This window comes from Macaca mulatta, chromosome 1 (genome assembly GCF_049350105.2).
Source record: "Macaca mulatta isolate MMU2019108-1 chromosome 1, T2T-MMU8v2.0, whole genome shotgun sequence".
Taxonomy (NCBI): domain Eukaryota; kingdom Metazoa; phylum Chordata; class Mammalia; order Primates; family Cercopithecidae; genus Macaca; species Macaca mulatta.
Genome location: NC_133406.1, coordinates 40125249 through 40139315, shown reverse-complemented (window position 1 = coordinate 40139315; position 14067 = coordinate 40125249). Strand labels below are relative to the sequence as shown.

At 45.0% G+C, this 14067-nt stretch overlaps 1 protein-coding gene across 2 annotated transcripts in view; it reads left to right on the top strand.

Annotated features, from left to right (window-relative positions):
- Positions 1–204: 204 nt before the first annotated feature.
- The window catches only part of RGS8 (regulator of G protein signaling 8), a 31613-nt gene continuing 17750 nt past the window's right edge, over positions 205–14067 (top strand). Inside the window, exons 1-4 of one of the 2 annotated variants that reach the window (XM_015122299.3) lie at positions 205–357; positions 1445–1518; positions 6203–6304; positions 7155–7219. In XM_015122299.3, the coding sequence (XP_014977785.1) occupies positions 352–357; positions 1445–1518; positions 6203–6304; positions 7155–7219 (247 nt within the window). In that variant the 5' untranslated portion in view covers positions 205–351. Of the gene's footprint in view, positions 358–1444; positions 1519–3430; positions 3560–6202; positions 6305–7154; positions 7220–14067 lie in introns of those variants that run through there. The other variant, XM_028851176.2, reaches the window with a different exon arrangement.

The window sequence follows — 14067 nt, the reverse complement described above, 5'->3', positions numbered from 1 at the left end:
TGGGTTTCAGAAATGGTTTGCAGCTAAGGCTATGTGTCTTTAGAGCTAGTTCCTGAAAGGGAGTATAGACTCAGCCTTAGGGACCTAGAGCATAATGAGAAGACAAGCTTTCTCCCAGGGCAGCGGTTTGCAAACTTTAGCATGCATCAGAGTCACCTGGAAGGCTGATTACTGTCCCCAGAGTTTCTGATTCTGTAGGTCTAGGGGTGGGGCCTGAACATTTGCATTTCTGATACTTCTCAGGTGATGCTGACGCTGCTGGTCCAGGGACCATGCTTGGAGACCCACTACACTAGGGCAAGCAGGAAGAGAGTCCTCCTTCTGGAACTGAAGAAGGCAGTGTGAAGACCCATGTGGGTAAGGAGGTTTGGAAGAAAAAAAAAATGGAAAAGACAGAAAAATAGGGATCATGTGCAGATCGGGCAGAACAAAGGAAAAAGTCTCACTCCATAACAAATGCAAGTAGGGGGAAGTTGCTAGGTGATGGATGAGGGAGAGAGGTGAGTTTCTACTGTAGGAAAAACCAGGTGAGAGGCAGGAGCATAGAGTTGGAAATATGCATGTTTGGGAAGGCAGAGGAGGTGGAAATTTCTCATTAAGAAGTGGGGAGTGGTGTGGTTGGTGCTGGTTAGGGTGGGAGTGGAGATGAGCTGGGGGAGAAATGCCTCTGTAGAGTAAGGGGCACAGCTGAGATGTGGCAGAGAGGGCGATTTCAGGGCTGTGTGGTTTGGCTTGGTAGTGCAGCACAATAGAAATTTGGAGAAAGGGGGTGGAATTTAGATGTGTGACCTGCCCTGTAGCTTTCTTGCTCTCTGCATTTATCACATCACATCACACCCAGCAAGACAGCCCCCCTCCTCCTGACTCATTAGGAGATTTGATTTGGAGTGGCTCCTGCTGTCAGCAGCTGTCTGGGGCAAGATCTTTACGCTCTCCACTGCCAGTGCAGCAGCCAACCTTCAGCCAGCAGCAGGGCTCATTAGAAGAGGGCCCCCTGGACACTTGATTTTCAGCTCACTGGTGACTGGAAAGAGTTAATACCTATTCTTTGCTGCCCCCCGCACAGCCTCTGGGTGCAGAGGGAGGCAGCTGTGGGCTGTGGGGACTTCTCCCTGAGCTGCAACCAGAGGAGCTTCAGGTTAGTGAGGCTGAGCTCGGCTCAGGGGCACCTTCTGCATCCTGCCAATGAGGATGGGCGTGCAGACCGTGCCCGGGAGCTGAGCCACCGCCCGCTGGGTGTAGGCTGCTTCAGTATTTACTGGATGTGACAAGCAGAGAGAAGAGCTTTCAGCGGGGCCGCTTGCTGCCTGGCTCAAGTGGTGGGAGGTGTGTTGTGCATGCCTGTGTGTGTATATGTGTGTGTGCGCGCCTATGTGTTCATGCACACATGCCCTTCACTCGCCGAGGATTTGACTGCTAAAAGAAAGATCTACTTTTTCCCCAGAGCGCCTTAACCCGCAGCCTCTCTGACCACCCAGTTGGCAAAGACCCTCAGGCCATGAGGACTGGCCAAAGACAGTGAGTATTGCCTTTGCTTTTCTCTTTCTTCTCCGGGATGTCTGTGTGCACCGATTGCATTATCCATATTTAATTAACTTGCCTCTTCATGCATATTGATTGCTTTCTTCCCGCAGAGGCTCTAGTTTCTCTCCCCCTCTTTATAAATCTTTGCTCTTTGCTTTTAACCTTTGTTTTTTCTTGAGTATCCCCTCTTCCCATTATGTCTCGTCCTGTCTGCCCCAGACGCACCTGTGACTTGATGCCCATCTATGAGGGCACATGCACTGTGCGGGCAATCACACCATTGAACTTCCTGGGCTTTGGGTAACTTCTAACTCTCAGAAGTCCAGGGCCAAATGGGATAAAAGCCCTGAGGTGCTGGGATGGGCAAGGCAGCTGGGTCAGAGTGTCCTGCTGATTCTTATTTACTGGCATCTGTGGCTGAGCGCATCAAATGGGTAGTGGAGGGTCTGAGCAGCAATTCGGGCTGTGCTGGATTTGAAGGATTTGAAGGAGAGAGACAGGCATCTGAACAGCATGGGCAAGCTAGTGTGGGCTGGCAGTGGGATGGGAAGAGAGACAAGGTGGGGACAGAAGGCTGGGTGAACCCCTGCCCCAAATGACCTTGCCTGCAATGTAGGTGGGTAGTCGTCTCTGGTTCCACTTGGCTCTAGGATAATAAAGGTCCCTGCATGGATTTCCCCTTCCCCTGAGGCCATATCCCACAGCAAGAGGCCTAGGTGCCCCAAACATGACTTCTAGGGACCGTCACAGCTGCAAAAGCTTTGACTTCATGACTCCTGGGGTCTAGGTGTAAGCCTGGTTAGGAGAAAGATTAAGGAAATGTCCCTGCAGCCGGGGAACACAGTCCATGACGATGGGCCCTCATACACAGTCTAACTAATTATTTTTTCTAGTTTTCAAAAAGCAATCTTTTAATTTTATTAATTGTAGTATTATTAAAGAAGCTATTTTTAAAAAGTGCTTGTGAAATAGTCACGGTAATATAAAAATAATTTAAATGGTGTAGCTGACATAGGAGTCTTATCTATCTAAATTAGGTTTCTTTTAAAATGGGTTCTATGTTTGGTGTCAGAGTTCCCCAGGGGAGCCCTTTATGGATAGGCTGCTCTCCTCACGTGTTTCTTCCTATCAGAGGTCTTCTGCAGGAACAAAGGGTTTGAAGCACTGAGAATGGGACCCTCAGGAGAGGAAGACTGTGAGTCAATCAGCTTTCAACGTCAATGACCCCTGTCTCCCCACACTCATGTCCTTCCTACTTTGTGTCAAGAATAGGCCAGTCCCCAGACTGAGGAAGGTCATGTAGGCTCCATATGGGCGAGAAAGGGTGACTTGCATATTCATTTCTTCAGCCTGCACCTGTGATCCCTGCAGAGGAGCAAGCCTGTGTGGCGACGGTGCCTGACAAGCCTCTTTTGGAGTTCCTCCAACCTCCCTCCCACTCCCACTTTCCCGAGTCTCCACGCACTCCCACCTGGGACAGGTGCCCTTGGAGGGAGGCGAGAATCAGAGCAGCATCCAATCAGATTATTTTGGAGCAAGTACTGACCCCCTCCTCCAACCCCGCTGGCTGGTCACTTGGGCCCCACTTTAGTAAGAGAAAGAGAACAGTAATTTTTGGTTTGCGAGGCCCACGCCTCCCCTGAGGCACACGTCCCACTTTATTTTTGATGGCCAGTGGTTGGGGAATCAGGAACTCCTAACCAATAATCAACAACATGAAGCCACCAACAATTTGTTCTTGTCCATCCTTGGTTTGTCGCCCCCACTAAGGACAAGTGGACATTTGTGGGGCCTGGGGGGATGTGTGTGGGGAGGTGTTCTGCTGGCGGAAACCTGTCTGAGAGGAAATGTAGCGCAGTCAGATGAGAGAGGGTGGCCCCTCTTACAGCAGATTCTTTGATTTTAGGTGAGAGGACGTGCAAGGGTAAATTCCTGAGCCCCGCAGTCTTATTTGCTGCCCTGACGTCCCTGCAAACCAGCCCAAGGGTTAACCGTAAGCGGATGCCTGTATGGCGGCCTTACTGATGCCACGCAGGTAATGAATCAATGGCCTGTTTTCTTGCCCCTGACCCTTTCCTCTTTTCTCCACCTTGTCACCCCCTCTGCTATTTGAGCCTGGCCCAAGCCTCCTTAGCCCATGCGTGGTCTAATTGCATCTGTCCCCATAGGCCTCCTGTGTGAACTGCACGGTTCTTGTCTATATGCCTCTTGCAATGTTGTGGCCTTGCAAGCAGGAACTGCCTTAGCTGAAGCCCTCCCATTGACTGGTGAGACAGCTTGGCAGTGACTTATGGGGTGGGATGAGGGACTGTGCATGAGCTTGTATGGAACCATTTAGGGATCTCTGTGAGTTCCTTGGATAGGGGCTGTAGAAAAGAGACAGACAAGGGAAAGCCTCGTTATTTTTTAAAAAGTATCCTTAACCTTTGACTTCTACTTCTCACCTTATTATTTCAGACCTAGCTAAGAAGATTATAATTGAGGTCTGAGCTGGAAAGATGAAAAATAAAACCATTTTGTCCCAAAGAATATTTTGTTGAAGATTTTTGCAAACTATTTGGGAGAATCACAGTTGTCTTGGTAACAAGTAGCATCCTTTACACTGGCCCCTGCTAAACCTTGTTAAATGGCTTGCGTGGATTTGCCATTTTTCAAAAGTCCTCTTGATTGCTCTTTGAGGGCAGTGACCTGAGTGTTTTATGATTGATGATCCTGAGGCACGAGGAATGAACCAACTCACTGAAAGTTGGGCTTTGGCCTATGGGGCAGCCTGAGCAGGACCTTTACTTGAATTCATGGAATGTGATGACTCGAGGGCCCTTCATCAGCTGCTCGCATGGCGTGCTGTCAGACACCCTGCAATTTGCAAGCACGAGCGGACACATAAGATGCCCGCTGTTGCAGGAGAGAGAATAGCAGTAGCCAATGTTTGGAAATGCCATGAAATGGATGGCTTTACAACGCAGCCTGGCTGAGATTCAAGGTGGGAGCAGGGGACGTGCAGGCCCAATTTTTTGCAGGAGAGAGGATATTTCTGGGAACTTGGATGTTCCAGCCCTAGGAGGCTCTTCAGAGACGTGCTGTGGAATACAAATGCTGTCCATCCCTGCCAAATATAATACCATCCCAGCAGACATTTCTTGGATAAAATTTCTGTGAACGAAGACAATTACCAGGGATGAAAATCCATTTGAAGTACAAGAGATTGAATTGGATGACCTCTAAGGTCTCTTCCCACCCCTAGGAAAAAGAGGAAAGAAAGCTAGGCCAGAATGACTCCTTTTCAACATGCAGAATGGCATCTTCTAGGACTATTTCTGTGGCAAATTGTTGCGAACGTGCAAGCGGCAGTTCCTTTTTCTAAGTCACTCTTAAGTCCTGATTTGATTATACTAAACCCATCCCACTTACCTTTGCCCTCAACACAAGGAGTTGTCATAGTTAAAGGTCAGGGGTCAGCAAACTTATTCTGTCAAGGGCTAGAGAGTAAATATTTTCGGGTTTGTGGGCCGTATGGTCTGTGTTGCAATAACTCAGCTCTGCCCTTGTAGTTGAAAGCAGCTTTAGACAATTTGTAAACAAATGGTGTTGTCATGTTCCAATAAAGTTTTATTTACATAGACAGGCATCTTTTCAGGGCTACAGTTTGTCAACCTCTGATTAAAGGTTAACAGAGGCTAGTTGGGCATGGTGGCTTGGGCTACTCAGGAGGCTGAGGCAGGAAGATCACTTGACGTCAGGAGCTTGAGACCAGCCTGGGTAATATAGCACCACCTTGTCTCTAAAAAAAAAATTAAACATATAAAAAAAGTAAACTGGTAAACGGAGGCTAATGTTGGGAGTCAGAAAGAGACATTAGAGTAACTTCTCACTGGATCTGTTATAAGAGATAACTATTTGAGTGCCCGATGTCATTATATGGGTCCTTTGGGAAATAAAACATATGAGAAATGTAAACATACATGTTAAAAATTTAATTATGCTTATTGAGATAAGCCTAAATGTAAATAGGAATGCATGAGCTTAGTTAGGCAAGCATAAGAACTGACAAAGGGGACATTGGTTCTTAATTGCTGATTGTACCAATTACTCTTCTCCCCCTGCAAGCATCAATCCTATGGGTTGACTATAGCTAGATTTGTGGGATGAGTGGGGAGAACTTGAGTTGGAACTGACCTGCCTTGAGGCCCCCTACTTTGTGCTTAAGACTCTGATATGCACCCTGCACCTTGCAAACATTCCTCTGCTCCCGGTGTGGGTACTCCTTCTGGGTCTTTGCAATCAGGAGCTGCTGCTGCTGCTGCTGTTACTTTGCCCTCCTTGTGGAAAAGCAAAATGTGGATTGTTATTTTGTTATCACTGTATTTTCTTTCCCTACAGAGAATCCTAATTTAGAAATTCTTCCAAGCTAATGACCTTCATTGACTTACCATCAACTTGCCGTGTCAGCTTTAAAAAGCATTAAGCCTCTAGGGGGCCACGTAGGGTACCTATGACTGTTCAGGTAGTTATTGATTCTCTAGGTGTTCTCTTCCTGTTCATGAAGTCTTCAGAGACCACCTGGGGAAGGGTGGGGGCAGTGCTAGCTCCCGTAGCAGCAGCTCCAGGGGCCCTGTATAGAGCTGACAGCTGTGATCATGAGAGTTTCCCCGTCCTTCTGCCCCTGTGCTTGTTGCAGGAACAAAGGGATGAGGACTCGACTGGGATGCCTGTCTCACAAGTCAGACTCGTGTAGTGATTTCACAGCTATTCTTCCAGACAAACCCAACCGCGCTCTCAAGTGAGTAGTACGGCCACGTGCCATTCCCTGGGTAATACAGCGAGTAATATAGCTCACTTCTTTAGTGAGTTGCTGACCAGAGGAGCCACAGGAAAAATCCTGTCTCTTGGCAGCTCCTTTTATATCACTGGATATGAGTGAAAGGATTGTTTATTTTCCTTTTCAAAATGTATAGCTTAGTGATCTCAGAATGGGAATCCTCTTTTTTTTTCCTAAGAAAGCCGTATCATCCATCACTCTTAAAATTGTGGGTGGCAAAGGATACTTCTGGGTTCTACTTAGTTGTCAATCTGAGCTCTCAATTTGGAAATAAATGTTCAAACTTACTCTAAAAATATGCTTAGATTCAAGTAACCTGAATTCAGCACCTCTTCTGTGCTGGTGCTGTATTAAATGTCATGGATGTTACCTTGTGTAACCCTCACACAACTAGGTAATGGGCATCATTATCCCCATTTCAGGAATGCAGACATTTAGGTGACAGTAAGAATGGAGTCGGGAGCTGAGTCTAACTTTTCTGACTCTAAGACCAGTTTCTTTCCATTGTTACCTCGACACCTTTAAATCATGGACTTACTTAGCTTTGTTCTTTAGACTAAAAGTCAACAGGCAAAATTCACTGGATTCCAGTCTTGAGGTTTTTTTTTTTCATCAGTTACTTAAGAATGTACAAATTTACAGCGACAGAATTGCAGGAATCCAGGTATAGTCTTCATTTCATTTGCTACCCGCCACCCCCCATCCACTCCCCACATTTTTCCAATTTGTTTTTTTGAGAAAATCTTAGTGGTTGTTGAGGGCAAGGAGGTTATTTCAGAAACATTCAAGACAGATGTTTCTTTTTTTCTAGGAGATTATCCACAGAAGAAGCTACGAGGTGGGCAGATTCCTTTGATGTGCTTCTTTCTCATAAGTGTAAGTAGAATTCAGGTCATATCATGACATGGCAAATAATCCATTTAGTGAGAGATGTACCAAAGGCCTGTGATGATCCAGGTATGTGCTAGGTGTTCCAGACCTCTGTGGGCCATGCTGTCACAGAGCCTCCTGCCTAGAGGAGCATATAGAAAAGAAAATGAATGATGTAAATGCAGTGAGATGAGGGCCTTCTTTTCTGTTTTCTGGGTTCAAAGTATGATCCCAAGAAGCCTTTGTATTCTCAGCAGTTTTAGCAAGAGAGAGTTTAGCTTAGAGGTTTGGAATGATGGGCTCATTTGGGAATGAGAGAAGCTAGGTTCCAGCCAGATCTCATTTGTAGAATTGAATGGCCTCCCCCCAAATTATGGGAGAGTCTTGGGCTATGCATCAGTCAAATGAATATTTTGTGCATTTTATTATTCACTTGAGTTGACAGTTTTTGAGTTTTATTGCTGCTTTTTGTTTTGAGGGTTTGCTATCCCAGCTGCATTTTACCCCTCAATTTCTTACTGAGTATACATTTTACTGGAATACAATTTCTGCTATACTTCCTCCTCCATTTTTCCCTTCCTCGTCTGTAATGCCTTTTGTTTCCCATGAAGGCAGAAATAGTTGTTCATATTGTAGTGTGGAGAGGGCAATTTGATGTCAGCCAAACTTTTCATCTCTTGCTTTTTCTCATTATGTGCAAGTTCACATTCAATGGCCTTTGAAACTAGTGGCATTTAATACCTGGAGATGGCAGAGGAGGGGTGAGGAAGAGGGAGGGGTTTTGTGAAGAGAAAGAAGGCTTCAAACAGACATTTCCTGTTCCTCTTAAATATGTCGCAGTGACACTAGAAGCCCTAAGTGATCTGGGAACAGAGGGCTGCTTTTAGTTTGGAGTAGTGTTTCCACTTACTTGGAGAAAATGGTTTGGTACAATTAAGTGAAAGGCACTGGGTGGGGGTCAGACCTGCATTCTTGATTTTGACTCAGCGTTGTTACTAAGTAGTTGGGTGGTCTTGACAGAAACTCTCAGTCTTCAGATGTCTTTAGAAGTGATTTTGCTTTCAATTTGATGAGCAGTTCCCTCCAACCATGCTGCTGATCTGGATACACTGATTAATAAATACGTTTGAATAGATTTTAAAATGAAATGCAAAATCTAAGAATAAGTACATATTGTAGCAAGCAGTTTTGTGAGACAAATAGTCACTTTAGTATTCTGTGGATTGCACTTAGGAAGGAAAATAAGACAGCATAGATATAGCATATGTAACATATGGCTACACCCCAAACAGCAAGCTTATGTGATGAATTTGCCAAGGTAATGGCAAATGTATAATAATATTTAGGATTTGCAGTAATGCTATTTTTTTTATGAGGCTATTCTGACTTTTTTTCTGGAGTCACATTAGGCTAAACAAGTGTCACTACCAATTTTCGCCTTCTTTTCTGGCTGGATTTCATTCAAGGTCATTCTGAAGTTTGGTTTCTATTTTAGCCTCACAACTGACTCACTTAGTTCAAGTCCCTGAGGCTGTTTCCTCATTCTAAAATGGGGATGGAGATGCTTGCTACCTGTCACTGAATATGAGAAATTTAATAAGAGGACACCTTTAGTTGATTTTGGGTTCTCTACTTAAAGATTCTCTACTTAAGAATCTTTTGTAAGGATATGGTGGGGTTTTTTTAAATGATACTTTTATTTATCAAATGCAAAATAAATGTGCCTTGAGAATAAGATTACAAATTTTGCTGCCAGTTATTAATATTAAGCCATTATGGTCAGAGTTTATGGTGTTGAAATTAGTGATAGGAGGCTTAGGGTATATTTAGATTGCTGCAGTAGCAAGACCTAGAAATGTAAGAAGTTTAATTTTATTTGTCTGATTTGATGACTTTTAAATCTGAAGACACTTGGTTCTGCTTCTGTCAGGGATGCTTTTGGTTTTCAGGAATGCAATGACACTTTTCTGAGATGGGGACTCTGATAAGGAGTTACAAGCTGACAGGTACAGTTGCTCAGACCTACAATTCCAGCATTTTAGAGGCTGAAGTAGGAGGATCACTTGAAGCCAAGGGTTCAAGGCCAGCCTGGGCAACATGGCAACACCCCATCTCTAAAAAAGTAATAATCATAACAAATGATCTGGAGGTGGTGGCAGGTGCCTATAGTCCCAGCTACCTAGGAGGCTGAGGTGGCAGGATCACTTGAGCTTAGGAGTTCAGGGCCAGCTTGGGAAACATAGTGACCCTATCTCTACTAAAATAAAAAATTAGTGGAGTGTGATGGTGAATGCCTGCAGTCCTAGCTACTCGGGAGGCTGAGGCAGGAGGATTGCTAAAGCCCAGGAGGTCGAGGCTGCAGTGATCTATGATCACACCACTGTACTCCAGCCTGGGTGACAGAGTGAGACCCTGTTTCTTAAAAAACAAAGCAACAAGCTGACACCAGATTGCTTCTTTGTAAAACTACTGCAGAAATATGCTTTTTGAGCTTTGAAGTTTTGTGATCCTTCTCGGAGTCTGATGTTCTGTTTATATTTCTGTTTAGTATAGAAGTAAAAAGCCAGGGGAGTGAATGTCTTTGAAAAGAAAGGGGTCTTTATTCAGGAGTCACTGGTAGAATTTCAAGCTTTTAGAATTTGAGCATGTACTCCCCTGTGAAGGCTATGGAGTAGTCAGCCCAGGTTATCTTGAAGGATGTTGACAACTTTCTGAAAGTCTAATTAATTTGGGTTGGTATTGTGACTCAATTAGGGCTGATTGAGCTTTTCCAAAGGGATTGCACGTGTGCAGGTCTCTTAGGAGAGACTGTTGATCAGAGGTTTGTGGAGCTTGCAATTAAGACAGTAACATGTCCTAAGAAGTGAAGAGTGAAGAATCCCTGAATGACTGGGCTCCAAAAAAAAAGTACATGAGTCTAGAACCCACTCCCTGGCAATTCTATACTTGTAGGCAGCTGTCCCCTTTAAGGTTTCTATTTCAGAAAATACAGATGATTATTTTACCCCCTCATTCTCAATCTATAGGACATCTTTGCCATCTCTGTTCTGTTGGGTGTTTTAGGCACTCATTTATGTTTAAAAAGATGTACTGAGTGCTCATTATGTGCAAAATCTATGGTAAGCAGCTGGAGGAGGGGAAGCACAATAATGAACAAGGCACGGTCCATCTCTGGTGAAGAACACAGCCTCTGAGCGAACAGGCGTGCATACCAATAACATAGGAAACAATGCAGTGTGCTGACTGCACGCTGGGTGGCCTCAAGATGCCAAATAGAATCCTGACATCAGTGCTCCTCTTCAATTCCGTCTTGTCAATATTAGAAGACCTAACTGATCTCGGGGTAGAGGCTGCTTTTGGTTTACAGCATGGTTTCCGCTTAATTGGGGAACATGCTTTTGGACAATTAAGTGAAGAGCATTGTCTGGTAGTCAGATCTGTGTTCTCGATTTTGACCCAGCTGTTACTGGATATCTGGATGATCGGGATGGAGTCTCTCAGTCTCTTAGAAATTCTGTTTCCTCATCTACATAATGAAGGATCTGGAGTAGGAGGAGGTGTCAGAAGCTGGATCCAGGATGCTCTCTGTAGCAAACAGAGAGGCTGGGCAATAACCAATCACCTTTGGCAGGTAGTTTGACTCAGCGCTGCCTGCAGGGTTATGTAAAATACTGCTTCAGAGCTGAAATGGCTCCAGCACCAGAAGAGGGGCTATGGTGCCTGTGTTAAAATGCTGCTCCTCTCCTTGACTGAGCACCTCATAGGCTGAAATCTCAAGCAAAAGAAAGCAACTTTGCTATTTTTTAAACCTTAGAATTTAAAAAAATCTGGAGGGCAAATGTTTGGAGCCATTTTATTTCCAATTATATTTGCTTACAAACACCATACAAAGTGGAAGAAGTACCCATGGAGGTCCGGGAAGTAACCACTAGCTAAGTGCTCTTAAAAACAGACAAACACTAACAAACGAACAATGAAATTGAAATTGCTGATGGCTTCATTAAGTAGGGAAGGATTTCTAATGTGCATTAATTTGGCATCTTTTTCCTGTCCACCAGTAACAATTAGTCTCCATGTCTATGAGTTGTGCATGTAGTCTGGCCCCAAGAGTGTGTGTGTGTGTGTGTGTGTGTGTGTGAGGGAGAGAGAGAGAGAGAGAGAGAGAGACAGAGAGAGAGAGAGAATGTGTATACACTCAGGAGACTTTCTGCTCTGCAGCTCATACCCAAGAGAGAAAAGATGCCTCGTTTGTGGAAGATCTTTTCTGACAGATCGCTGGGAAACAGGCACAAAATGCTGTGTATTCTTCTTTATTCCTCATGAGGTTCATGCAAATGTTTTTTATTTGTTTAGCTTTTAGTGGGACATTAAGTCCTGAACTCTGAGTTGGTGCTCCCTTCCTTGCCTTCACTCTCTCTCTTTCTTTCCTTCCTCCCTTCCTCCCTGCCTTCCTTCCCTTCTTTCTCCCTTCCTTCTTGCATCTCTCTGTCCTTTGATACTTTTTGGACATAAAAAGTTAGGCTTATTCCAGTTTTAAGGTGAAGGTGAAGGCAGGGTTCCCTCCCCTTCCCTCTCACTTCTTATGTGTGACCACACACCTGAGTGAATGAGCACCTCACCCCAGTCATTTACTTGGTATTTAGCCTTTTTTCACTGTTTCAACAGAGCATAGAGGCTCTCCCTGACCCATCCCACCAGGCTCAGCGAATGCTGGGTTAATGGATAGTACAGTTAAAAGCTCTTCTGCATTTGCAGAGCTGTTATCCACCTCTGAGAACAGGAGACCCACAGAGAAAGTTTTAGTTTTTAAAAACTAGCCCCTTTTGAGATAATGGTTGAGTTGTAAAAATATAATGACTGGAGCTGGTCACACAGCAACCAAGCAGAAGACCCCAAACAATCAAATAAACAAACATTAAAATGATCAATTCATGAAATTTCTTAAATTATTCGTCTAAATGGCCTGTAGCTCTAGAATGTACAGTTGAACAGTCAGGCTTCCGTTCACTGCACAGCCCTCCCCACATCCCTCTCCAAGCCAAAACGTTCTAGAACAGTGTTACTCCAAGTGGTATCCAAGGGAGGCGGCACCAACATCTGCTGGGAGCTTGTGAGAAATAAAAATTTGGGGATCCTCTCAGACCTACTGAATCGGGATCCCTGGGGCTGGGGCCTGGGGATCTTTTTCCCCTAAGCCCTCCAGGAAGGTTTATGCACATCTCAGCTTGAGAAGCCCTGTTCTCAAAGGCACATAAGTAAAACCAGGAATCTGGAGCATCCTGGCAGGGCAGGTGGCCTGTGCTTTCCAAGAAACACACTAAAGACTGTATCTCGTATGGAAGCTTTCCAAAGTGCTCAGGCAGCGCATCCCTAGCGGTGCATTGTGTATCCCAGTTTCCACATATGTAGGGAGGAGGGTTCCACAGTAAACAAACAAATATGGCAGGTGTGCTTTCTGGATAGATTGAGGATAAGAGCTAGAAAAAGATGTGCGAAGTAGAGATGGGTGGAAAATAAACGTCTTTGCTTCCTTGCCATCATCTTCACATTGTTGTAGTTAGCACTTGGACCCAGAAATGTGGGTGCATTTGGTCTTTATTGAAGGAATGCCTGGAATATATTAGGCGACTATTAAAAGTCTGTTGAGAAAAGTCTGAATGAAAGCAACTGGACAGGCTTCTAACCCATTCTGTCACTTACCAGCGATGTGACCATATTCAGATTACTTAACCTCTGTGAACCTCACTTACCTCATCTGTAGAAGGGGAATGATGAGACTTTCCTTGTACAGTTGTGAGAGTTCAGTGTGATCATGGTTCTGAAATGTTAAGCATGATGACTTCTCCATAGAGGCAGTCAATAAAAAATAGCTATTCTAATTATTATTATTTTTATTTTTTTTTTTGAGACGGAGTCTCACTCAGTCGCCGAGGCTGGAGTGCAGTGGCCGGATCTCAGCTCACTGCAAGCTCCGCCTCCCGGGTTTACGCCATTCTCCTGCCTCAGCCTCCCAAGTAGCTGGGACTACAGGCGCCGCCACCTCGCCCGGCTAGTTTTTTGTATTTTTTTTTTTTAGTAGAGACGGGGTTTCACCGTGTTAGCCAGGATGGTCTCGATCTCCTGACCTCGTGATCCGCCCGTCTCAGCCTCCCAAAGTGCTGGGATTACAGGCTTGAGCCACCGCGCCCGGCCTATTCTAATTATTTTTGCTCTAACATAATATTAAATTCATTGAGAAAACATGCATTTCATGCCTCTTATGTGCCAGAGATGGTGTCAGCTTCTTGATCCCACGGGCAGCTTGAGTTTGTGGATTGGAGGTAGAATTAGAATTGCCAGTAGGGCTTCTTTGAATCCCATAATACTCGTCCCCTTTGCCTCATGAGCTTTTGGCAGCCCCTCTTCAAACCTCCCCATGCATGTGCGGGAATTCCATTGAGGATGTAGTTTTTAAAAGCCCAGAAGGTAAATTTGATATATTCCCTTTTGTGTGTGTGTAAGTCCCTGCAATATTTCTATACCAAACTAACTAGACCAATATTTCTGGATACTTGATTTTCAAAATCTTTTAGACTGTGGACTGGTGTTCATGGGGGTTTTTTGGGGGATGGGATACGGAGTCTCACTCTGTCGCCCAAGCTGGAGTGCAGTGGCATGATCTTGGCTCACTGTAACCTCCACCTCACAGGTTCAAGCGATTCTCCGGCTTCAGCCTCCTGAGTAGCTGGGATTACAGGCGCCCACCACCACACCTGGCTAATTTTTGCATTTTTAGTAGAGACGGGGTTTCACCATGTTGGTCAGGCTCAACTCCTGACCTCGCGATTTGCCCGCCTCTGCCTCCCAAAGTGCCG